General features: G+C 32.2%; 1 protein-coding gene across 1 annotated transcript; it reads left to right on the forward strand.

The window, feature by feature from the left end:
• Window positions 1-27206, forward strand: LOC145320062 (delayed-rectifier potassium channel regulatory subunit KCNS2-like). Its single transcript, XM_080162501.1, has 24 exons — window positions 1-59; window positions 1309-1440; window positions 2412-2490; window positions 3465-3560; window positions 3664-3758; window positions 4071-4160; window positions 4657-4741; window positions 5640-5727; window positions 6366-6420; window positions 6720-6823; window positions 7684-7780; window positions 12099-12209; window positions 12957-13032; window positions 16063-16166; window positions 17356-17412; window positions 18092-18229; window positions 18457-18570; window positions 18985-19018; window positions 20273-20358; window positions 21405-21500; window positions 22199-22277; window positions 23118-23161; window positions 25646-25714; window positions 26612-27206. The coding sequence occupies exons 1-24, from the start codon at window positions 1-3 to the stop codon at window positions 26718-26720; spliced, it is 2097 nt and encodes a 698-aa protein (XP_080018627.1). The 3' UTR covers window positions 26721-27206.
• Window positions 27207-27816: the final 610 nt, after the last annotated feature.

A 27816-nucleotide genomic window follows, 5' to 3' on the forward strand; every position in this document is an offset into this window, starting at 1 on the left:
ATGGTGGTCAAGACCTGTCCTAAACTTTCAGCACAGGAGCCTGACTGTGGGGAACCCCAGTTACAAGTCCAACAAGGATCTGACCCTGCTAAGCTGGATCTTTAAAATTGTTTAGTGTAGCCGTTGCAGCTGCCAGATGTACAACCGCTCACTTAATAGTGATCTTTAAATCAAAATGGCTATACAGATGCTGTACGTATTGGTGCAAAAAATGGGGACAAATTTCAAATTGTTTTGGCGTGTGACGTCATACCCCCATCTCTTTTCTAGGGGGTTTCTTTCCTCCTTCCCTTTTCTTTCCCCTCACTTTTGACGTAAATAAACAGCCCCGTCAAATCAATTTAAAAATTTCCCCATTTTTTGCACCAATACGTACAGCATCGGCTATACATAGCTGCGGCTACATGTAGACATGCACCATGGCTGGCCATAAGAATGAGTAAAATTATTTTGATACTGGTTTGAAAGTTTGAAAATTCGACCAAAAACAACAAAGATATGGGGAAATATGTAAAACATATAAAAATAGCCAAAAACATATAAAAATAGCTAAAAAACAATAATAGCCTAAATACTGCCCTCACCACGACCAGTAATTAGTTTCATTGAATCGATCGAATTAGTCGTTTACGAGATCTCCTTTGACTCATACACATACATTCAATTACTGTTATATATATTAGATATTAAACTTTTTTATGAATCTGCAGTCAACTGCTTCCGCCAGATCACTATCTAACAGGAACATGAATTGTTATTTTCCTTAAATCTTTGTGTGCCATGTTATGTTTAATTTTCTGTAGTGTGCCATCCCTGACGTGTTTAAACAATGATTCAAATATAAATTTACTATGTTAATAATATGTCAGACATGACCACTTTTTATAAATATGATTTGCTTCATACTTTATCTAAAGTTTTTTGCTTTTAAGGCCCTGCTACATATGGATATTGTCTCCCTTATTTTCAGTAGCGAAGCTACTTTATAATTCACTTTGTCTTTACGTCATTTTATCCGTCCGTAATGCTCTAGGGGAAATGTTATTTTCTCGGTAGCTCTTGAAGATAGATAGCTGAAATTTCGGTGAAAATGACATATGTGCATCTAGTCAATACATTGTTTTGCCCGTCTGTCTGTCGGTCATGCTTCAAGAGGCATAAACCTTACCTTTAAAGGTTTTGTGCTTTTGCATGTATTCTCTCTTTTTTCCCTCTTTTTCAACTAAAGACCTTTGTCCATTTGTCCATATCATTATTTTTTGAAAGAATCCTCTTACTACAATGAAACAATTCTTGTATGTATAATAGACTAGAAAATTTCCGAAAAATCCACAATAATCTCCGGCCCCACCAGTCCACAGCTAAATATCATCATCAAACTGTCAATCTTAACAATAAATTCAACAACAAAAATGCTCCGGTCAAATCTACAAATCTCAGGTTAGAATTTATCATAAAACTGTTTCCAGTATGGCTTCGAAACAGATCAATATCCGCAGGATTAGGACCAGTTTTAAGCCATGTAAAATCATGTATTGTATTATTTCCAGTTTGCTACAAATATAAAAATGTACAATCATAATATAAAACCCAGTTTTGATAGCCCTTGCATTCAACTAGTTGGTATTATATATACGCGGAAAGCTGCTTTTAATACTATGCTATAAATAACTATTTATTACATGCATAAATAGTAATATTTTTTTATCCATCAAGATCTCGCTAACCACTAAACCGAACGAGTTCTCCATTTTAGGGTAGCTACAGATAGGTTCTGAGAAAGTTTAAGTCTATTTGATTTTTAAATTTATGTCTTTCTGTCTAGTTTTATGCTATTCTTCTGGCTCCTTCCTCTCCATTCGAATGCAGTGTGGTATATGACAAACTACATAATATACATATAAAACACATAATAAGTTTTGACAAAATATCAACATGTTTAAACTATAAAAAAACACTTATAAATTGTCAGAATTAAAGACATTTCGGACGGACGGACCGACATTAATTTTAGCAAATCATAGCTTTTAACAGTCAAACTTTATTGTAAAGTCCAATATACACTAATTAGTAACATTTAAGGAATCATAATGAACTTTATAGGACATTTTTAAAATACCTAAATTAACGATCATTACGGACGATACGAACTTAACTGTATATTAAATGAGGAAGCAGCTTAAAGCTAAAATGATGACAAACAAATGACCATTTATAGGCCAGTTTACATTGTAATTACCAATAGTAAATTTACTGGCCTATGATTGGTCATTTGTATTGTATGACGTCATTGTATATTAGGCACTATAAGATTAAGCTGATTCTTAAATTATGTTTATGCTCGTTTTTGCACACTGATTTGTTGAGCATTGCTCTTATATATGGATGTTGTCATCCTTGATTTTATTCAGTGTAACTGGAGGGAAAGGAGGTTGGAGTGTAATTAATATCAATTCTGATCAACAAGATAGATGGATTAATCTTATAAAGGTAAATAGATAGATAGATGAATTTATATATAGATTAGATATATTGATAGACAGATAGATAGATGAATTGATATATAGATTAGATAGATTGATAGATAGATAAATAGATTGACGGATGGATTGATAGAAAGATAAATAGATTAATGTTCTGATCAACAAGATAGATGGATTAACCTTTAACAGTTGGGCCCCTTGCCGCACCTTAATCGGTCTCAGTTCCTATTAGTGCTAGAGTGCTAAAAAATTTTGTGCAAGTCCCCTGTTTGATAATGAATTTCTGACCATAAGTAAGTCAAATTCAATTTTAGCTTCCTTCGCCCTTTTATTTAACAACCTTGTTTTAGGTCCTTTTTTACTTAAAAATTTCAAACGGCTGTAATTTTCTTATTTTTGAAGCTAGAAGAACAATTTTTTTTGCAGAAAATGTTTATCTTTATGTAAATTTTATGTTAGATATATCAAAGTATAAATTTCAGCGGCCTTAGCTGTACTTGGCAGCTGCCAGCCGCCGCAGTCGGCGGTCATCGTTTTAAAGATTTCTGGAGACCTGCAGGATCATACCTGGAACATGAAATTGTCTTGAACACCTGTATTTCATATGAGGATGTACTGCTAGAGGATATTTTAGTATTTTAGTGAGATAAAATGCTTTGTTTTAGTCAAAAAAAATATTTTTGCGCTTTACCTGGATGACCCTGCCAGGTTTGCTGGCATCCTGTGCCCACCAGGATGGAGATATTCAAAAAATTCCAAGTCCCAGTTATGTGTCATATCCATACTTAAAAAGTCACGCAGTTTGGGCTCTTTATCTTTCACACACAGAAAATGAGATAGAAAAAACCGGAGGGGGGGGGGGTATATATAGATAGATGGATATAGGTATGGATGTATAGATAGTTATACAGATAGACAGACAGGCAGATAGATAGATACATTATTAGAAACGAATTACTTGGCTATATTTTGTTTGTTTAGGGACTTTTTGGAGAAGATTATTTTGACCGAGTGAGATCTTTGACTAAGAGCAAAGCAGAAACTGCTATCATCAATGTTGGAGGTCAAAGACATGAGGTAATTTTTTATATCGTAAAATATTGTAGACAATTTTCCGCGGATAGTAAAATAAAAAAAATTTGCTTTGCTATAACATCTTCACCATAAACATATGTTCCAGGTTACCTATTCTACCCTGGCCAAGCTTCCAGAGACCAGGCTGGCTAAACTCAGACTGGCCAAGTCACAGGCAGAACTCAACATGCTCTGTGACAGGTTGGAATACTAGCTTTTTAGCTTCTTGTTTGTCCGTTTGATTGCCCGTAGGAATGTCAAACACTTAAAGAATAATTTACAGTATTTGTATGAACCATATTGCTTTCGTGAAAAATCCTCCAACTTGATATTAAAGTTTTCAAAAATCGTATGATTTAGTAAATTTTTTTAGTGTCGCCTAATGTTTTGATAAGATGCCGCTTAAAATAAGAATGTATCTATCGTATCTTTTAACAACGTATCTTTGGGTAATTTTAGCATACTTAAATAGACTGCTTTATTTGCGAATGTTGTCATTCTTGTTTAATTTAGATATGATGGTAATAATGAGTATTTTTTTGATCGAGACCCCAGAAGTATTGCTTCTATTCTTAACTTTTATAGAATAGGAAAATTACATAGGTAAATAAATTTATATAATTCTGATATAAAAGTAATAGGATGACTGTCTATCTACTTTTTATACCTTCTTTAAAGTGAAGATTCAAATTGGTTCAGGGAAGATTTATAACAAGTTTCTTTGAGGGTACCTCCCCCCTCCAAACCCACTGAATCTAAAAGAATATCTGTTTTAGGGAAGCTTCACATTGGTCTTGTCATGGTTTTAGGCCTTTTAACCACTTAATCACTATTCAAAAACAGAGTTCTTAAAAGTTATTAGTGTTCTCATTAATAAAACTATGTATTTTGTTCAATTTATTTTTTTCTCATTTGCAGATACCTAAAGCTAACACCAACTTCAAAATCACTTAATCTACACAAGATTTTCAGCTGTCGTTGGGGGGCAACACATAGTAAATTATGGCATTTTTATCTGCTCTCAAATATTTTTTTAGATTTATTTTGCTTGTTGGCTATACCCTATTCCTAAGATACTTATCAACTATTTGAAATTTAGGTCCCATGAAACCTGTCCAATAGCCTACAGTGAAGAACTTACCTTTTGGGGTATTAGTGAACTCTTTGTGGAGCCATGTTGTCAGGTTAGAACATTTATACAGGGTCAAGGGTATGGAACCGACGGAAAAACTAATTTTACTCCCAACTATTTGCACAGAGTTTTAATATTGCATTAATTTTTACTGAGGAATATAAAATGACTTAGACTTAACATGCATCAATCAAGTATGATATAAAGTATCTTATTAATATTAAAAGGAAAATGCACTACAGCCAGAGAGAAAGCAGAGGCATTTTAGAAGCAGATTGTTTAAAGACATACATTTATGTCCAAACTTTTCAACCAAACTCCTAAGATTCCTGAAAGATATATAGAAAAGATTATACAAAGGGTCTAATTAGAAAATGTTTTTAAGGCCAAAATTTAGAAACTTTTTATAGTGCCTATAAAAAATTATGTCATACTGGCCTACCATTAGTCAATTATAATGCATACTGACCTGATATTGGTAATTTAGTCTGGGTTTTGTTCAATCCCTGGTCGTTTGAATGATATGACGTCATTTTTATAGGCACTATAAAGAGCTTCCAAATTTAAGAATGAACATCCTTATCTATGGAAAGCAATTAATGTAAAGGCTAATCAATCCTGTATTAATATATTGTCATAAGAAAGGGCTCTAATTACCTCTATCAAAATATATGTAAGATATACATGTTCACATAAAAACATGTGTACATTGAAGAAAGACACTTATTGTTAGTTTTTAGTGCTTTGTTTTGTTTCTTTTATATTTTGATCTAATAAGGTTTTGTCACTCAAATTAGGTCAATTATTTCAAGCAAAAACTGAATAAAAAAAACAGGTATGAAATTTTTTTGCAATTTTTAGCATATATCATCATATCTATCATAATTTATGGGATAGTTGTCATCCATTTTCGTATCCCTGTATCTCTGCAATATAATGATATATTTTAGGAGGCCTATTATGACCGGAAAGACCTTATGAAGCAGGCCACAAAGAGAGAGGAGGACGACATTTTTGTATTTCCAAATACGTGTTTAGGTAAATTAAAAATGGCGGCAAAGAAGGTGCAGTAAAAATATTTGTTTTTACCAATCAAGCTCTTTATAATGCCTATAAAAATGACGTCATACAATACAAATTACCAATGATAGGTAAATACACAGAATAAATTATCAATGGTAGGCTAGTATTCATTTTAATTCACAAATGTAGGCCAGTATAAAGACATCTTTTATTGGCACTTAAAAAAGCTTCTTTATCACTAAATTGTCTGTTTTGAATTTTGTTCTGCAGATAATTGCTTCTCTCACTCTGTCGATAGTTGTATCTAATTTAATCTCTGAAATTAAATTGCTGGTAGCTATGCAACTCTATGATAAACTTTGTATGTCTGTCCGTCCGTCAGTCAGTCAGCCCGTAACGCTATAGCAAATGCTGAAGATATACAGCTAAATTTTGAATTAAAATTCCTATGGTATATCCGAATCTAGCCTGAACATTGCTGTATCTGTCTCGTCTGTATGTCGATCATGATTCAAAAGACACAAATACTTTTTTTGTTACTTTTATGATAATTGTATATCCCAAATCTTAATAATTTTTTTAGTTGAGAATGGGCAAATTGTAAGTTGAAAATTAAGACAAAATTTTAAAATTATTATAAAAAAAATGTACAGGTCGTACGAAGCAATGGTGGTGGTACACTTTTGAATATCCAAACTATAGCTTGAGGTAAATTATTATTCTGGAATGTTTTATTAAGAATTAGTTTAAGTCAAATGATATATAAGAAATTTATTTATATTTTTTTTATTTCCAAGCTTCTCATGGCGGGTAGGGTAGTTCTTTCAGTTCTAGCGGGTTAAAATGGCGAGAAATTTTGTTACTTAAGGGATAAAATTAGGGGGGAGGGAGGGTTGGTTGGTTGTTGTATGAAATGTCAAAATTAGCTTGTCTTACCTTTTTGACGTCCTTGTTATCATGGATTGTTATTTAAATTGATTAACTACCTTAACATGTAATTTGTTCAGGTCAAGAATTGTGGCTGTGATTTCCTTTATTTTTGTTCTCTTGTCCTCAGTTGTTCTTGTTGTATCTACTCTCCTAGAGGATTTTCATAGAGATGATCCTAATTGTAAGTATTGTTTTTAACCTTAAATCCAAGGGGGTCTGGTTGGGTAGTGTCTTGAGATTAGAAGGACTGATCGAGAGAGTATATACAGGGAATAAGAGATATATAAATATAATTATACGTCCATAAAACTACTCCTTCCATGAGTTTTGCTCCTTCATCATTTCTTATTTCTTTGATTACCTTCATTATAATTTTTATATGGCAAATGTATAACATATGATACTAAAGCCATTGTTACCAAACCAGCTAAAAGCCTTATTAAAAAACTAACAGGGGGATAAAGATGTCTTTTTTGGGGGGATGGTAAATTACACCTTTTGATATAGTACATAGTGGATTATTAAACAATAACATCTAGATCATGCGGTAAGGAAGGAAATGGGTTAGGGGTCCTAATATTCTAATTGTCCAAAATAACAAATTTTCTAAAAATGGCTTTCAACCAAAAAAGATTTTTTGGGGGAAGATGAAACATTTTCAACCTTTTAGGTTTTTAATTTTGATTTGGGAATAGGTACTACCCTATTGGACGTTTAAATAGTTTCAATACAATTAAATTTTGAAAAGTCCAGTCTATCTCTAAAGCCTTGTAATAGACAGCTGGTTTTAATTATTATTTTTATTTCCGTAGAAAGATGTTTTAATACGATGCTATATATAATTTAGTTTGGCTAAGAACCTGTTTTAATTAGGCGGATATCAATCGGTTTTGAAGCCATACTGGAAAATATATTAAACGATTGTAAAAAAAATGCAATAAATTTATCAAAGTTATTGATAGCTATAATTATATTTTTCCTATTTTTACTAATTTTTTTATTTTGATTAACAATAATCAATATTGAATTAATAATTTTCAGACACAAACAATACAGTTGAAATATTGGAGGCGATCTACATGACTTGGTTCACCATAGAGTTTCTTATCAGATTTCTGTCTTGTCCTGACCATTGTAGGTAATACATATATATAATATACATGTCATGGTTCACTATAGAGTTTCTTATCAGAATTCCGTCATGTCCTGACCATTGTAGTTAATAGTATATATGTATACTAGCGGCTTCGCCCCTAGCCTCTAGGGGCTTTGCCCCAAGAGGTTATAAAAAAAAATTAAGGTGAAATTCGTAGAAGGACCAAGAAAATCTCCTGCAAAAAAAAAAAAAAAAAAAAAAAAAAAATTGGGGGGTAATTTTTTGTTTTTGGGGGAGTTTGGGGTGTCCCACCCCCCAAGAAAATATCTTAAAACCACCACAGGACCAGTAGGTATATTCCCTGAAGAGTAGAGCCCATTCAGTTCAGCGGTTACCGAGATCTTAAGCTTCAGACGGACAGACAGACGGACAGACATCGTTCTACTTTGTATTATAGATATAATCTACATGTCATGGTTTACTATACAGTTTCTTATCAGATTTCTGTCATGTCCTGAACATTTAAGGAAATACATATATATATAATCTACATGACTTGGTTCACTATAGGGTTTCTTATCAGATTTCTGTCTTGTCCTGACCATTGTAGGTAATACATCTATATAATCTACATGTCATGGTTTACTATAGAGTTTCTTATCATAATTCTGTCTTGTCCTGACCTTTGTAGGTAATACATCTATATAATCTACATGTCATGGTTCACTATAGAGTTTCTTATTAGATTTCTGTCTTGTCCTGACCATTGTAATTAATACATCTATATAATCTACATGTCATGGTTTACTATGGAGTTTCTTATCAGAATGTCCTGGCCATTGTAGGTAATACATATATAAATAATCTACATGACTTGGTTCGCTATAGAGTTTCTTATCATATTTCTGTCTTGTCCTGACCATTGTAGGTAATACATATATATATAATCTACATGTCATGGTTCACTATAGAGTTTCTTATCAGAATTCTGTCATGTCCTGACCATTGTAGGTAATACATATATATAATCTACATGTCATGGTTTACAATAGAGTTTCTTATCAGAATTCTGTCATGTCCTGACCATTGTAGGTAATACATATATATATAATCTACATGTCATGGTTTACTATAGAGTTTCTTATCAGAATTCTGTCATGTCCTGACCATTGTAGGTAATACATATATATATAATCTACATGTCATGGTTCACTATAGAGTTTCTTATCAGAATTCTGTCATGTCCTGACAATTGTAGAAAATACATATACATATAATCTACATGTCATGGTTTACTATAGAGTTTCTTATCAGAATTCTGTCATGTTCTGACAATTGTAGGTAATACATATATATATAATCTACATTACTTGGTTTACTAAAGATTTTTTTTATCAGAGTTGACACAACCCAATCTTTCCCAATTTTGTATAATTTTTGATGGAACACGACTCCAGTGACATCATATTTTTCTTTCCCAAAAAAGGGAAGGGGGGAAGAAAAAAAGAGATGGGAGAAAAGGGGGTTTTCCCCATCTCTTTTAAAGAGATTTTCTTCCCCCCTTCCCTTTTTCGAGAAAGAAAAATATGACGTCAATGGAGTCGTGTTCCATCAAAAATTATACAAAATCGGGAAAGATTGGGTTGTGTCATCAGAGTTCTGTCTTGTCCTGACCATTGTAGGTAATACATATATATAATCTATATGTCATGGTTCACTAAATAGTTTCTTATCAGATTTCTGTCATGTCCTGACCATTGTAGGTAATACATAAATATATACAGCATGACCCTCGAAAAAGTATTTTTAAGCATCTGCAGCCTATATTTCTCAATAAAATATTAAAAGATTCATATGTACTTGTTCTCTATAATTTTCTACATCAAAGGATATCAAAATATTTTTTTTACATCAATTAACAGCTGAGTTTTAAAAGCCAAAGTTTGGAAAAAGTGCTTGAGAAACTGGATATTGCTAAATATTTCTTAGTTTTTTATTAGTATATTACTTTTTATCAACCAGTTAAAAACCAAATAAGAAAGAAGAGCAAGTTTACAATTGATACATTTTTATTGCATTAAAAAACATTACTTTTACATATAAAAAACCACTTTTCAAATTTTACTGAATACATTTTTCTTATAACCATTTTCCCTCAAATCTTATAATATCTCCCACTTATTAATATGACCTTAAATAAACCCCTCCCCAATTTATGCTCATTACCGGAAGGATTAGCGCCACCTTTACCAATAAATTCACGCCCACTCATCAAATTAATCTAAGACACATAAAAATCATTTAAATTGTTAAATGTTTAATAAAAGTTTGTAGCTGTAACTTTTTGGTTTTTTAACTTATTTTGATAAAATAAAAAGTGTTTGATTTCTGTTTATGTAAACTTTCAATTTGCTACTATCTTTTATAGGATTTCTTTCTGTAAGGGTGTTTTTGCAATTTACACTAATCTAAAAATGCCTTTTAGAGCAAGTGAAAAAAGTGCTTTCAGCATGAAATAAATTTCTTGGAAACATCTTTATATAAGTTTTATAAAAAGTATTGAAATTATGAGGAAAAGACGTCATTTCACTTTAAAAAAAACATTTTTCTTGAAAAGTTACTTTTTCCTCAGCCACTTTTTCAAAACTTTGGCTCTAAAAATCTCAGCTGTTAATTGATGTAAAAAAATATTTTTATATCTACTTATGTGGAAATCTACAGAGAACAAGGACTTATACATTTTTTGATAATTCATTGAGAAATATAGGCTGCAGATGCTTAAAAATACTTTTTCGAGGGTCATGCTGTATATAATCTACATGACTTGGATCACCATAGAGTTTCTTATCAGAATTCTGTCATGTCCTGACCATTGTAAGTAATACATAAATATATATATAATCTACATGACTTGGTTCACCATAGAGTTTCTTATCAGATTTCTGTCTTGTCCTGAATATTGTAGGTAATACATATTTATAATCTAAATGATTTGGTTCACCATTGAGTTTCATATCAGAATTCTGTCATGTCCTGACCATTGTAGTTAATACATATATATTAGGGCGGGTTCATATCGGAATTAGACAACAGATAAAATTAACCTTTAAAACATTTCTGACCGAAAAAGAATTTTAAAAAATTGAGTTTTAGAACGCGACCACTAAAAAATATATTTGATTACTTATAAATATGCAAAGACGACATTCAAAATTTTTTTTGAATCAGAACTATGGCTTCATGGAATCATGGTGCTCCCTGGAAAAGCCTTGAGGAGCTGAATCAGGAACTTTTGTCCGTTTCAAAATATCTCGTTCCTAGCCTTAGATATCACTAAAAAACACATTTTCTAAAGGTTTATTGAGAATTGTCCAATTTGTAGAGGTGTTTTAGATTTTCTCAGGCTAAGAACGAGATTTTTTGAAACGGTCAAAAGTTCCTGATTCTACACCTCAATCCCTTTCCTGGGAGCAACATGAAGCCATAGTTCTGATTCAATAAATTTTTGACTTCCATTTACAAATAGCTATACAATTGAATGTCTGGTCGTCAGCGGTTTTAGGACTTAGGATAAATTTTAAATCATCCAGAGGTGTATTATACTCATACAAATCATTTGCAGATCCCCGCTTTGGCCTCAGAAAAAAAATGTCCAAAATCGATCCACCCTAATATATATGTACTAGCGGCTAACTAAAAATCTTTTTTTATTGGGGGGGAGGTGAAGACACCCTCCCCAAAAATAGTTTAAAACCTACCCAGGACCTATAAGAAGCTTCACTGTAAAGGAGAACAACACCGGTTCAGTGGTTAGCGAGATCCTTCAGGACAGACAAAAACCGCTTACTACTTTATACTGACTTGGTTCACTATAGAGTTTCTTAGCAGATTTCTGTCTTGTCCTGACCATATTGTAGGTAAAACATATATAAAATATATATGTAATCTACATCTTATGTTTACCCCCCCCCCCCATATTTTTTTTTTTTTAACATGTTGAAAATAGGAAGGGGGATGGAAGTATTTTATTTCACTATGTATAACTCCTGTGGGGGGCCCTTACCCTGTGGTGCCCTAGCAGGGCTTCACAGTACCAATGTACCAGTACCAGTGTATAAACAAACAAACAAACGAAAAACAACCCCTTACCCATTATATTACAAAATTAGGAGATGCTGTACCAATAAGGCACTTTGCGGTATATTGCTAATAAACAAATACTTTTCATTCAAACTATATTATGTGTATTTTGTAGGATTAAACATATTACTTTTAAATTACAATATACTGTTCTATTTTTTCGCTGTGATAGTTATGTACATCATTATTCTTGTTTTATCCAATAAAATTAATGTTTTAGGTTTTTCCGAAGTTTCATGAACATGATAGACATCTTGGCCATCCTTCCTTACTATCTGTCTCCCCTTCTCAGTTCTCTACAGAGTGTTAAAACTGTCGGTCAGGTTTTAAGGTGATTTTTACATTTTTTAAGCAGCTTAAAGTGCCTAATAAAAAATGAAGTCATACAATAACAATGACCAATGATAGGCCAGTAGGTATAAATTTTACCATTGTTCAATTACAATGTATACTGGCCTTTCATTGTTCATTTGTATTGTATGACGTCATTTTTTGTTAGGCACTATATGCTGCTTCATTTTTTACCTTACGCTCGGCATATGTCAATTTTAAGAGCGGACCCACAATCAAATATGAATAAAAAAGAATAAAGGAGGACTGGTCAATCACAGTTGGAGGTTGCGGTAGAAATTCATATTCTAGCCGCTTTAACATTGCAGCATGTCTAAAAATAGTAAGTTCCGCTAGCAACTGCGGATGATTACCATATATTTGGGTTTTAGCTTCAGATGCGACTGCTGATCCTTGATTGATTAAATATGTACACTTTTAACATGGCGGAACTTTAAAATATTTTTTGGTTTTTCTTTTTATGGGGCGATTTCTCTTGGTATAATCAAATAGTTATAATCATTCCCAGGACCTATGGTAAGCTACATTGTAAAGGAGAACCATATGGGTCTACGGTTAGGGATATCCTTTGGACAGACAAACACACACTCAGAGAGAGAAACATCCTGTTTCTTTTATTTAGAAATTAACTTTATATTATAATTCTAATCTTATTTATTGGCCCATCTTTCGGCTATCCATATTTCTCTTTTCTTTAAACATTGATTGAATTATGATTATATTTTAGAATTTTGCGTATAATGCGAGTATTCAAGATGGCGAGGCATTCCAGAGGACTCCAGGGGTTGGGATATACCATGAAGGTTAGGTGCTACGCAATTAAGCATGATTTTTATTCTTGTCAAATAAATTTTCAATATCGTAAATACTATCTATATAATATAATCCGGAATTGAACCTGTTCAATCCTGATCACTGTGGGCTAGAATTGAATCAAAACAAAAGTAAGTGCCGAGCCCTGGGACCTATGTTATGTAATTGTATGGTGAAAATAGACATAAAACCATGATGGTTCCAGGTAAAACCAAAATATTTTAGCGGGGGCTTTTTGAGAAAATTAAATTTGTAAATTTCAGATTCAATTTTCACCCCCTAGGAGTTGCCGCATAATCATGACAAGAAAAGCAAATATTATTTATTTTACATTTTGAACAACTTTGCTTTTATAAAATCTTTCATAAAACCTCTCTATATATGAATTTTCGTGACCTTTGCAAAGCAAATGATAAAAATGGCCATTAATTAACTCCCTCCATGAGTGGTTTTATGAAGAACTTTATAAAAGCAAAGTTGTTCAAAATTTAAAATAAATAATATTTGCTTTTCTTGTTATGATTATGCGGCAACTCCTAGGGGGTGAAAATTGAATTTGAAATTTTCAAATCTAATTTTCTCAAAAAGCCCCCGCTGAAATATTTTTGTTTTACCTGGAATCATCATGGTTTTATGTCTATTTTCACCATACATAGGTCCCAGGGCTCGGCACTTACTTTTGTCTTGATTCAATTCTAGCCCACAGTGTGATTGAATCGACGGCTTCCTTTCGAATTTCTTTTAAAGACCACTGAACATTTACTTGATTCCCTTTGTCCTTTTGTCGATCCATATTTTTTTGTGCTTGTTTGGATGTTGTAATCTTTGTTTCATTTTATTGACATTATCAGTCAGCTATAAACATTTAAATTTCTTAAAACATTTTTTTTGCTAAAGAAACTCTATGGTCCCAAAATTTTGTTGCGCGTTTAACGGTCATATTGGCCTTTTAGGAGAGTACCTCTACTCATTAAAGTTAATTAAAGTATAAATTTTTTTGTTAAAAACCATGTTGAAGTCCAAAATGAAGAAATAAAAAGAAATTTTACACAGGAAGTAAGGGAGGGGACAATGGATCGAATATTAAATTTTTAGGAGTCTCAGACTTTGGGTACTGGCTTAAAGGAATTGGGCAAGAATTTAGCAGTTTCTGACTGAGTTTGGGTACTAGCGCATGAAATGCCGCAACTCGCTGTGTTAGTTTTGAATATAGCAGACAGCGAGTAGTTTGAATATAAATGTTAAGAATACACGGCCCCCCTCCCTTAATCTATCTCCCCTCTTACCAACCTCCCTTTTTAAAAGCAGACGATATGGAAAAGGAGAAGGGAGGTGGGGGCAAGAGGCAAGCTAGCAGTTGGCCGGGTGCAATAATCTTGTAATATAAAAATCACACCATAAAACCTCAATATATTTCATCAAAAACAAGTTGTGATTATGCCTGCCTGTCCCTTTTTTCCCTGTTAATATCCCTTGCCCCCACCTCTCTTTTCCCTTTCCCAGTCATCTGGAGAGTTCCAGGGAGATTTTTCTAGTAATTAATTACAGATTTGTTATGTCAGTCTGATATACTGGTAATCTAATTTTCAAATTATTGCTTTTTTTCTTGGAACTTTTTTCTTAGTTAATAGTTTATTAAATTTAACTAACAATCCCTTTACAATTTCCTCCAAATTTTCTGGATTAATCTGGATTTCATAGCTTTTCTTTAAAAACTCTTGAATTGAATTAATTGCCCATTGTCCCCTCACTTACTCCCTGAATTTCACAGCAAAGCATAAGAGACAATGAGTTGTTTATTACACTATTTCCCAAAGTTTTATGATTTTTTTATTCGTTGGCTCAACAACTTTGGGGACTTATACTGAATTTTTTATCGGTTGATTTGTTAAGTTGAGCATTCAAATGATTGAACCTATAATTTTGATCCACAGAAGATGTACGTCAATTTATCGGCAGTTGTCTTATCCTTTTATATACCTGATTGCACATAGACGATTAAATCTCATTACTTTTACCACAAGTTAATTTATTTTCTAATTTAATGCGATTGAAAATTTTAAAATATAATTTATTGTTTATTTTTTACCCACAAAATGTTTTATTTCATTAAAACTGTATATAATTTATTTTCCTTTAACGACACGGCTACGTTTCCGTTTGGTTTTCACTGCATAATAACTGGTTCTGGACCCGTGATGAGAACTCATGTTTCATATAATTTTATATGTAGAAATTATCCATTGATTCTAGTCCTACAAAAAAGGGATCAGTTAAGAAGTTTAGATACACAAATTGTTGAAAAAAAGACACCAAATTCAGTGATTTAATATAAAACCAACTTTAATTTATTACTGCGCCCCCAGCATTAAAGAATCTGTAATTGTAGGGGAAGAAAATGACTGAAAAAAGACTTGAATCTAAAAATAGAATAGCCTAAAATCATCTCAGGATTTATGATGCATACCTAGCTAAAAAATAATAATATCTAAATCGGTTTAGTAGTTATTAATAAAAACCTTACTTCATTAAACAATAGAATTTACAAATAACTTTTATGACTTTATCTATTCTAAAAAATATCTTTAATATTATGTTTTAAATAATTTGTTTTAAGTATTTTTAGTAGCGTATCTATTCTATGTTACACTATACATGCGTCCGTCTATAATTTAGTTAGTCCGTAACTTTAAGGGGGGAATGTGATTTTCTTGGCTGCTATTTGGCTGAAACTTCTTCTCGACATTACATTTTTCAAATTTTCTATAATAACCTTGTTGTTTTCTGTACACAAGGTTATCAAAATAAAATTTCCCGTCGTTCTAAAGGATTTTTTTGTATCTGTAGATGAAAGAAACTTTTTTGATTTTTCACATATTTCTTCATAACTTTGGTGTTTTTGGTTCGATTTTCAAAATTTTAGTGGATAATAATATCAAAATTAAATTTCAAGTTGTTCTGAGATTCCAATTTGTAATATTACTTGACTTGTTTTAAACTAATGTTTTATTTCTATTTAGGCTTCCTATAAAGAGTTGGTGTTGATTTTGATGTTTGTTGGAATTGGAATATTAATATTTTCTGCCCTAACCTACATGTCAGAGAGAGATCTTGAATCTACAAAGTAAGAATTTTTACTTTCTAATCTTGTCAAACTTAGGGTCATTATGGTATAATAAAATTTAAATGGCTGTTGTCTTCTTATCAGCCTAAGGTAACAGCTTACATAATATTGACATTTAGATAAATCTTTATTTAGACAACTTCACTCACTTTTACTTCGACAGTATGGCAAAAATTAAGTAAAAACCACTTAAATACTTTATTATTAATTTATCAGAGCTAATAATATTGACATTGCTTAGGTAATAATGTATGGGTACGTTTATTAAATATTGATTGGTTGGTTCAAACTACAGGGTGTCCCATGTAAACTGGTTTTTTTAAAACGCTTATTACTCCCTTAATATTTGAGCTATCTTCGTAAAATAAAAAGTATTTGGCAGCAAACTACTGACCATTTAATGATATAGTGATGAAAAATCCGCAAAGTTAACAGAAAAAAATGTACAAGGTAATACAAAACAGGCTGATTTTAGTGAATATAAGACTAATCCACAAGAAAAATATGCCTTAGTTATTGTTAACTTTTAAAGCAGCTGGTGGTCAAACGGTGGATCACAAAGACTTACTCTGACATTATAAGAACTGCCATTGTAGTCTAATTAAAAAATCTGGTATATTTCATGTTCTTGTGTGCATTTAAAGCGAGCTCACATGAAAAATTAACAAAGAAGATCAATATTACACCTATTTTTACATATTGTTCACTTATATTACACTTCAGATTCTTAAGTGTTGAGAATTTCTAGTATGCCATGTCAAGATTGTTCTAGTTTTGTGCTTCGAAAGTCTGAGCGACCAGCAGTTTGGACCCAAACTAATCTTAAAGTTCACAAAGCAAATATTTTCTTGTGGGTTAGTCTAAATTCAATAAAATGAACCTCTTATGTAATACCTCGTAGATTTTTTCCTGTTTATTTTGTGGATTTTTCATCATTATCCTTTAAAATGGTCAGTAGTAGGCTCCCAAATACTTTTTATTTTACTAAGATAGCTCAAATATTAAGGGAGTAATAAGCGTTTTAAAAAAAAACAGTTTACGTGGGACACCCGTTGTGTCCAATAATTGAAATCTACAGAGTATTTATCATTATTGGGAATTTACAATGTACATAATTTTTTATTGTCCGTTTTCTTATCCCTTAAGATACCTGTATTATTGTAATGACATCACACTTTTTTATTTATAGATTTGAAAGTGTTATCGATGCCTTTTGGTGGGCTGCCATCACGATGACAACTGTTGGGTAAGTTATGTTGTTTATCCGCAAGGTTACTCTATAATTGGGGGTATGTTCGGCTATGTAAACGCCTTTTTTCTCTCTATTGGTATGGTATGGTATGGTTCACCTTAATTCTTTGAGAAGCTCTTTATGGTACCTAAAAATGGGTATAAATTTAAAATTCTTCGGCCAAAGCATGACGCTATATTGATTTAATTCATTATTATGATAACAGTTAGTTCGGGATACTGCGGCTAAAAGTTTAAATTAATCCTCTTTTTATAAGTACTATAAAGAGCTTTTTCCTTGATAAACAGGTTTGACTCATTCTTAGTCTTTGATATGCTAAGGACCAATATGAACTATCTTTTACCAGAAAGGGAGGGGACATTGGGCTGTTTATTACATTATTCCCCAATTCTTTAATATAACGATTTTTTATTTGTTGACTTTACAACTTTGGAGACTTTGTTGAATTTGATTGGTTTGTTCATTAAGTTGAGTGTCCAAACGTTTCAACTACTAATTGAAATCTACAGAAGAAGTAATTTTATGTATCATCATTGGGGATATACATTAATTTATCGGCCCTTTAGATCACTGATCTTTACACCAATGGTTCTCGGGATGGACAGAAAAACATACAACCCACTTCATTTATTGGGAATTTTTACATGATAATTATTTTTACTTTTTATTATAGATATGGAGATGTGTTTCCTAAGACTGTAGTTGGTCGGGTGGTTGGTTCACTATGCGCTGTCACTGGTACTCTTGTCATAGCTCTACCTGTTCCTATTGTCTCAGAGAACTTCTCACTCTTCTATAAACAAGAAAGAAGGTATGCTCCAGTATGGCTTCGAATCCGCTAAATTAGAACCGTTTCTCAGCAATACTGAAAAATGTTTCATTTTCATATTTAAGTTATGGGATGGTTTTAAGCTATATTTCTTAAGACTGGCCAATAAATGGGTTCCATTTAAGCAACCTGAATTGACAACAATTTTTTCCCTGGCGTAATATCCACGTATATCCTATTTCCATTTCTATAATCCATTTTTTTTGTAGGCGGCGAATGGTCCAGGACAGGCGGTCAGCCTTGGAGAAGGCTCAGGCAGAGGGAAGGGTGCAGGATTATGATGGACAGAATGAGGAGAAGGCGGCCAAAGTCATTCAGGAGAGGTAGGTTACAGGGATCTTAAGGGATAGAATAATGGACAATAAATTGAATTGAACCTCTTTTGTAGTTTAAACTTATTTGTGGAAAAGTTTGGACTTATTCATGATTTAATAAAATACCCTAAAGTTAGAAACCAACAAATTGGAAAACGGTGTTTGATTTTATAAAACTAGAATAGAAATAGTAGAATTGAATAAATGTTAACACAAGTTCAAAAAAAAAAATTACGAAACTTTGTAAGCTAAAACTATATTTTTTCGATGATACTCAAACAGCCATACGTACTGACATATCTTTGTTATAGAGTTGCAGCGTTACTTAAAACAATATTGCATTCTGTGAGACTTACAAACCTAGTTAAAGAGGAGCATTAGGATTATTTTATTTTTAGTTAATTTAAATATTTTGTTTATTAGGTACAGACTTTTTAACAGCAAAAATAGATATGAGGTAATATTTTTTTCTATTAATTCAAAATCTAACAAGGATGATAACTTCTATAAATAGCGAAAAAGATTAAAAATCTTTGATTGACAAGGTGATCACGAAACCTTTATATAAATATGTATATATATATATATTTAAAAGTAAAACAACATTTTATATTAAATTTTCATCATCAGAAAGATATATATATTTGTCTTTTGAAGCATGACCGAATGACCTACGGATCAAGTAAATAGTGTTGAATGCTAGGTAGTCTTTGGTTATGGGTATGTTTAATATAAAATCAGCACTCAATCTTAAATAGCAGCCGTAAAATCACATTCCCATATAAACAACCCCTTAAATAGTGGATGTAAATATTCATTTATTTCCCTGGTATCTCATTTATATCCCTGGTATGATTTTAGAAGATTTTTAATTTTTTTTGGAAGATTTTATAATTTTTATTAATTACTAAAAGAAAGAAAATAATCTCCTTTTTTCATATTTATAATATTTTTTTGAAAAGAACACTTATTTTCAATATATATAATTTAGCATAAAAATGAGTTTTTGTTTAAATGAGAATGATATTCCTGTCCAGTTTTTTGTTTAGGAATGAATATTTCTTACCCTCGTGAATAAATGATGACCTATCGGTCCATCATTTATTCCCTCGGGTAAGAAATATTCATTCCTAAACAAAAAACTGGACAGGAATACCCCATTTTTACGGAAGGACTAACTGACAAAAGGTTAATCAAAGAGTAGCTTTTCTGCTAAAAATAGAAGATTTTTAAATTTTATATCTATGATACAAAGTAGAACGATGTTTGTTTGTCTGTTTTTTTTGTAGCGAAGGATCTCGCTAACCGCTGAACCGATCGGGCTCTCCTTTATTTTTTTAAAAATTTTCATTAAAATCTAAAACACGAAAAATTAGTTTGATAAAACCTCTTGGGGCAAAGCCCCTAGAGGCTAGGGACGAAGCCGCTAGTACATAATAATTCATTCAGATATCAGCTGAAATATAACTAATTTCATATATAACTAGCGCTAATTTATGTATTTTAAAAATGGTTTTCGACAAAGTCAAAATTGTGTCAAAAATGATGTATAAAATGTGACGTAATAAAATGAGGGAGATGTGGAGAAGTGGGAAAGAAAACCCCTAAAAAAGAGATTGATAATCCCTCATTTTTATCACGTCACATGGATTATTTTTGACACAATTTTAGCACAATTTTGGCTTTGTCATGGTTTTCCTTTCTGTTTAAGGGGGAAAGTAATCTTGGCTTGGAGTCGGATTTGGATTCCTACAACGATAGGCAATACATGTCGGATCTTAGAGAAAGTTCACATAGGTAAATATATTCTCGCTGGGAATTTTCATAACATACCTTTTGATTGTAGGACATTTGTTGATAGACCTATCAAAGAATGGGTGTTAGTTCTAGTTCTGACATAACAGTACTTTAAAGCAATTATTGGTTAGATTGGGAACACATTTTTGACACGAAAATGCAGCTTTTCCTTTCATAAATGTGATAATCTATTTACATAAAGTCTATTGCTTGGAGAAGTTGTAAAATTTTTGTTTCTGGTAGTATTGAAGTTAATCTAAACACGATAATAGTTATTTAATTAAAATGTACAATTATAAGATTAAAACTAGAGTGGTTGGCCCCGAGATGTCGAAGGCACGGGTTAACAAAACTGATTAAGATTATACATTTTTATATTCGTAAAAACTGGATATAATACGAGACCATACATGATTTTTAAGCCCTTTTTAGTGCCTATAAAAAATTACGTCATACAATACAAATGACCAATGATATACTAAAACACAGACTAAATTTCCAATGGCAGGTCATTATATTAAGGGGGGGGGGGGGGGAGTTTTGACACATTTGCGTAAACCTGGCACCTAGGCTTTATCTTTGGACTGAGAGGATAGGTTATTAGTGATAAAATCATTCTTATATAATGAATTTCACGAAGTTTTAAGATTTTTTGGATACACCTCCAGGTTCCGGAGCTCCAGGCCTCCAGGTGGTCACTGTACAGGTAAAAATGAAAAAAAAAAAAATTTTAAGTTAAAAATCAACTCATAAGACAATTTATGCATCTTTTTTTTCAAATATGTGAATAATATAAAAAAAGATGCATATTTTGTTTTTCAAGTTGACCTGAAACTTTAAAAAAAAACAAGAGCTCCGGAACCTGGAGGCCTATCCAAAAAATCTTAAAACTACGTGAAATTCATCATATAAGAATGATTTTATCATTAACAACCTATCCTCTCAAACCAAAGATAAAGCCTAGGTGCCAGGTTTACGCAAATGTGTCTAAACTCCCCCCCCCCCCCTTAATTGACCAATGGTAGGCCAATATGCTTCTTATTTAGGTATCAAGGTGAAGTATTTGGTGAGAATGCTTTTGATCGTCTTGAACAGCAGCAACAAAGAAATTATTACAGGGAACCTAATTGGTCCGGAAATAGGTATATAAAACATTAACATTTACTTTACATTGCCTTTCTTAGTGTCGGTACGTTCGTCTGCAACGATTTTCGTTAATTTAGACTTAATAGAATTGTCCTATCGATTTAAAACTTTGCATGATGATCCCTATAACAGTTAGAAACGATTTAGCAATACTATAATCGTTACCAGAAAGTCCGCACGTCCATTTACGGTTTTCTCATCAATTTGAACATAATTTTTCATATTAATCGTACAGCTACTCTGTAATTACGTTGATCTGTTCGTAAATTACTCCGACACTATATATGCCCCAAGAGGTTTGATCAAACCAATTTTTCGTATTTTAAATTCTAAAAGAAAAAATTCTTTGGGGGGGGAATTTTTTTTTTTTTTTTTTAGGGGGGGGGGGCGGAAGTCGACCCCACTATTTTAATTTTAGTTTTAAAAAGATTTTTTTTTTTTTGGGGGGGGGTGTCCCATCCCCCAAGAAATTAGTTATAAACCTTTCTGGGACTTATGAGAAGCTACCCTGTAAAGGAGAACCCGATCGGTTCAGTGGTTAGCGAGATCCTTCGCTACAAACAGACAAACAAACAGACATACATCGTTCTACTTTGTATTATAGATATAACAATTTATTGTTCTTTTTTCCCTAAGCTAATATTACCTCCAAGGCTGCTAGAGTAATAGTTATAATTGTCCTTGTAAATATTAGGAACAGTGATTGGGCAGCTGAACAATATAATAACAGATATAACAGTCAGGAGATGAGAAATTTATCAGATTTCAAAAAGGTATTTTATTCTTCAATTCAAAGTTTTTTTTATAGTGCCTATAAAAATGACGTCATTCTGGCCTAACATTGGTCAATTAAAATGTATACTGGCCTGACATTGAAATTTCGTTTGTGTATTGGACTATCATTGGTAATTTGTATTGTCATTTCTTTTATAAACATTTATAATATTCTAGGAGATTTATTTATATTAAAAAAAATATTTCTCTTAACTTTTTCTAAAGAATTAAGAAACAGTTTCTTCAAAAATAGCTAAAAATTGAATTAGGAAAATAATTTTTTTTTTGGGTAGTGCAGCAATAACAAGATAACAGAAATATTTGATGAAAGTAAAGCGTAATACAGTAAAATTAGCAATAGTGGCAATGTTCTAATTTCAAGCTACTCAATAAACGAGACATATATTTTTTTCGACAATGTCCTTTTTTGTTATTTGGTGTTTAAATCTTACTGATAATGGACGTGCCAGAAGGGGGTGTGAACACCCCCCTTAGGGATGCCTACTTCCTTCCCCTTTTGCAAACAACCACCTAGTAAAACATTGTACGGCGTTGCTACAAAAGACCAACGCCTACAAAAGACCAACTCTACAAAAGACCAACGCCTACAAAAGACCAACACTACAAAAGACCAACGCCTACAAAAGACCAACAAATATAAATTGTTATATAAACATCAAATAAAGGTCATGGCCGCAGCGCTCGGCCCCCTTCTGGCACGTCCATTATCAGTAAGATTTATACACCAAATAACATAAAAGGACATTGTCGAAAAAAATATATGTCTCGTTTATTGAGTAGCTTAAAATTAGAACATTTATTATTTAAATATTTATTAGGAAGAAAAAAAGAATCATGTAAGATCAAGAAAAAAAGAAAAAAGGTAAAACAATATACAGTGTGTTTTTTTATGAGAACTTTTTTGAAAGCAATTTTACCCCACTTATAGTTATCAGAATTTAATGATTAATGGCTTATTTTCTTCGTTTTTTAAGGCAATTAATAGAACAACAAAAAAATATTTCAGTTTTTATTTAAAAAGTACAGTAAAATCTAAAATTCAAAACTTAGGTGTCAACATCTAAAAATGGTTTTAGCGAATTTTTCTTATGCTCAAATAATCAACCTTTTGCAAGAATGGCTGCTAAACACTTCAAAGTTGAGATATAGAGCTAAAAATGTACACAGATACTAAAAAACACACTGTAGTTTATTTTTTATAGAGAAGGGGAGGGGGGACTGCAATTTACACATCCAGCAAATTTACAGTGAAATGAAATGAAATGAAATATTTATTTTATGACACATACAAAAAAATATATATACATTACATGGTATAATCACAAACAAACAATAAAATTGATCATGATTACTTATAGTTTAATAATAAAGATAATAGTATTCACATTCAAAATTCGTGTCAAAGGACTAATTAATCTCTCTCGAGGTAATATTAAGTAGCCTTTGCAGATAAGAAAAAATGATAAAAAAAATATAATAGATAACATGAAGCTTAATTATTTAAAATAAGAACTTACGCATTATATATGATGGGGATTATAATGTGGAATTGTAAGGAAGGGAATTGGAGGGGAAAGTAACATGATGTGTGTTTGTAATATTGACTATAACCATTTATAATTAATATGAGGGGTAAATCAGTGAAGACTTGTAGAACAGACAGAATAAATGTTTTACATTCTTAGGTGGCAAGAACGGCAAAGAAGTCTATAACATGTTATGTCTATTTTTGCTAGAAGGCATTTTTTTAGCTTACTCTTAAATTGATTTAGGTTTAAGGCATTTTTTATATTATCACGGTCGTCAAAACTGTTCCATATCATGTGGATGTGTTTTCGCCAGTGCAATGGATGTATTTATGACAAACTGAATTTTTACTGTATAAATGACAGTAAAATCGATTCTCTTGCCATAAATACATCCAACACTGGCATTTACACATCCATACTTTTTCAATTATATGTCATAAATACATCCGACACAGGCATTTATACATCCATAGAAATTTAACGTAAAATGATAAGAAAACAATACATTTGTATATTATTTGAGATATAATATATTTTTATCAGGTTAAAATAAAAAGCATTATAAAGATTTAAATTATAATATATTGGTCAGGTTGAAAAGCATAATGTGATGGATTGTTGTGATGATCTTGATCTTTTAAAGGTTTAAATAAGGCTTTATCATAGATTAACAAGAATGAGCATATCCGTAATATCAAAGGATATAAAGACACACTTATATCCTCTTACTTAATATAGGATATATATTATATAATATGTAGAGACAACCATACTAATAGGAAAATGCGGTGCTATTTTAAAAGTTTAATTAATGCTATATAGAGTAACAAGATTAAGCATATCCGTAATAGCAAAAGATATAAAGACACACTTACAGCCTGTTACTTAATATAGGATGTAAATTATATAAGAACTAACTTTTTATCTTTGTGACATAACAAAAATTCATCTCTTTTTTAGGGGTTTCCTTTCCCACCTCCCCTCTCATCCTATATATAGGTCGACCAAAATCACCACTTAATAAGTGAATCCCTGTACTGGGTATCCATTATACTTCTTTCGAGAAAAAAAACATCATCTTGTATTTGGAATAAGTTATTTCCACATCTGGATTTTCATTTAAATCAAAACATGAAATTTCAGTATCAAGTAATGGAGCTTCTACATTTGACTGCTATGTGACTGGTGCCAATGGACAAATATGTCTCTTAAGATAGGCATTACTGTAGTACTATGAACTAACAATGAATATCTAAATTATCATTTTATATAGAAATAATTTGACCACTTGCTCAAAGGTATTGATGTTTTGTTGGGAGCAACTTGAGAAAAAGGGAAGGGAGTAAATAAGGGGAGAGTAACTAAAATAGTGCATAAAATTTTAAACTAAATTGTCCATAATCTAATTGATTGTAAATAAATATTCATATAAATTAATCTAGATGTGTATTTGCCAGTGCTGGATGTATTTATGACATATAATTGAAAAAGTATGGATGTGTAAATGCCAGTGTTGGATGTATTTATGGCACGTGAAAAAGGAAGAAAACATTTTGCCAAAAATACATCAACTGTAAATTTGCTGGATGTGTAAGTGCTATAGCCCTAAGGGGAGGTGTCTAAAGTTATCTTAATATGTTACAAGTCTATTTTCAAATGCAGATTAAAACGTTCCAATAAGTGGAAGGTTTAAATTAGCAGTGTCCAAACTTTTAAACCTAAAAATTTAATTTACAGAAGGGGTTATTTTGTATCTTAGGGATGCACATCAATTTTTCTTCCGATGTCTTACCCCTTAAATTTGCTGATCTATTTAGACGAAGTAGTAGCGAGGACTACAATGGAGCCTGGCCAAAAAGAAGATCACGAAATAATAGCAATTCAAGGTTAGTTATAGCATTTGCATTTTTTTGTACTACTATCGGCTGCGTCCCTAGCATCTAATGGGTAAGACAATTGCAAAAATAGCCTAAAACCACCCCGAGGCTTTATTAAAGTAAAAATTGTCACACAAAAAGGATTGGGGGTGATGGACAGTGCCAAACAGTGACATACCGATTAGGGTGGGTCGATTTTGGAATTTCACATTAGTAGACATTGGCAAGGGGGACTGGGCCAATATAAAACCCTGTAAAACATGAAGGAGGTTTTTTAATCCAAAAACAACGGGCGCGCGGGGGGTTGGGTATAAAATGTGCACGCCCTCTTAAAAAAACAAAAATTGAAATTCCTTCAAACACAGGCATGTTGCATATAAAAATGACCGCATTGAAATGCTGATTACAGATCTGAAAACTGTGGCGTGTGAACTTTTTATACCACCCGCGCGCCCGTTGTTTTTGAATAATAAAACCCCCCTCTAAGTGTCACAGGGTTTTATATTGGCCCAGTAACCCTTGCCAATGTCTACTAATGTGAAAATCCAAAAAAGATGGCAAATCTACCCGCCCTAATACCGATGGATGTAGAACTTACGTGGATATTATGACAGGAGAAAAATTGTTGTAAATTTAGGTTTCAATTTCCCCTCACTTTTATTGATTGGGGCGGTTATTCAATTGGAGGGGAGGGAATGAGGTGAAGAAGGGGGATAGAGGAGAGCGTTATTTTAGCACGCTACAGAGTTCACTTTAATGGAGAACATGAAAATCTGGTGTAAGTTTCAAGTAATTATATATCCATTGACATACCATAGGTTGATATAGCAACCTTTACCATCCGCCTGACCCCCATATGCTTGCCCATTTAAACAACTTTATTTTTTCACCATTTTTTTGTAACAGGTCACGTGATGTGAGTCCTCTGGAGGAGCCGAAAGGACGGGACTCCAGGTTCTCCAGGTGGACAGATGAATCTCCAGGAGTTGTCAGATCTAAACCTTGGCTTGCATGATACAAATAGAGATGGACAGTTGAATAGACAGATTGGTGGATAACTTTAAACATTTTTTTGCAACTTATTTTTTTCCATACAATGCATTTAGTGAAATATAAAACGTTTAAGTAAATTTCATTTATTGAACTAACGCTCATTTTTAAAAAAATCTATCAGTTATTTAGCTCCCCTGATATGTATTTTACTTATGGAGTTGGGAGTAAAATCTTTTAAAAACCTTACAAACTCCGATATTTCTTTTAGGAAAGGGGGGGTTTATTCCTTCTCCCCTCTTATACATCCTAGAATTTTATTAATATAATTAGTTTTTTTAAAACTATTTACATATTTGATTTTATAAAAGTAAAATAAATAACATTTTTTTAAATGTAAAATGCTCAAAAATAGACAACAAATGCAATTGCTCAAATTCCAATATGTATAATTTTTATTATTTGCTCATTTGTAATTTTGTGATCTCCTTGTACCTTATTATAATCACTAGCGGCTTCGCCCCTAGCCTCTAGGGGCTTCGCCCTTCATAGTTTTGGGAAGTCAACCCTCCTTAATAGAAATATTCAAAAAATTATTCTTTGTTTAATTACTCTGTGGTAAAATTAAACCCAGGTTGTGCGCTTTATGCACAAAAATTTTAATTTGTACAAATTCAACCCAGGTTGTTTGCCGTATACACAAAAATTTTAATTCGTAAAAATTAGACCTAGGTTGTTGGCATACACAAAAATCAAAATTAAAAAAAAATATTTTGATTTTTTTTTTTTGGGGGGGGGGATTCATGGGGGCTTCGCCCCCATGTTGCAGTGGGGTTCCCCCAACCCAATTACTGGTTTTTGTTTTAAAAAAAACAAAAAAAATTTTTTTTGGAAGTAGGGATTTTTTTATTTTTTGGGGGGGTTGGGGTGTCCCACCCCCCAAGAAAATAGCTTAAAACCACCAGAGGACCAGTAGGTATATTCCCAGAAGGGTAGAGCCCAATTTGATCAGCAGTTACTGAGATTTTACAAAAAATGTAAAAAAAAAAATTTTGGGGGTTGGATTTTTTATATTTTTGGGGGGGTTGGGGGTGTCCCACCCCCCAAGAAAATAGCCTAAA

Source organism: Acartia tonsa, chromosome 5 (assembly GCF_053477335.1).
Source record: "Acartia tonsa isolate MP-2025a chromosome 5, ASM5347733v1, whole genome shotgun sequence".
Taxonomy (NCBI): Eukaryota; Metazoa; Arthropoda; class Copepoda; order Calanoida; family Acartiidae; genus Acartia; species Acartia tonsa.

Excerpts from the sequence above, each read along its gene's own strand:
- LOC145320062 (XM_080162501.1), top strand. The coding sequence starts at position 1 with ATGGTGGTCAAGACCTGTCCTAAACTTTCAGCACAGGAGCCTGACTGT. Across the intron at positions 23,162-25,645 it reads TCAAGAAAAAAAGAAAAAAG|ACGAAGTAGTAGCGAGGACT; the intron begins GTAAAACAATAT and ends TGATCTATTTAG. Across the intron at positions 25,715-26,611 it reads CGAAATAATAGCAATTCAAG|GTCACGTGATGTGAGTCCTC; the intron begins GTTAGTTATAGC and ends TTTTTGTAACAG.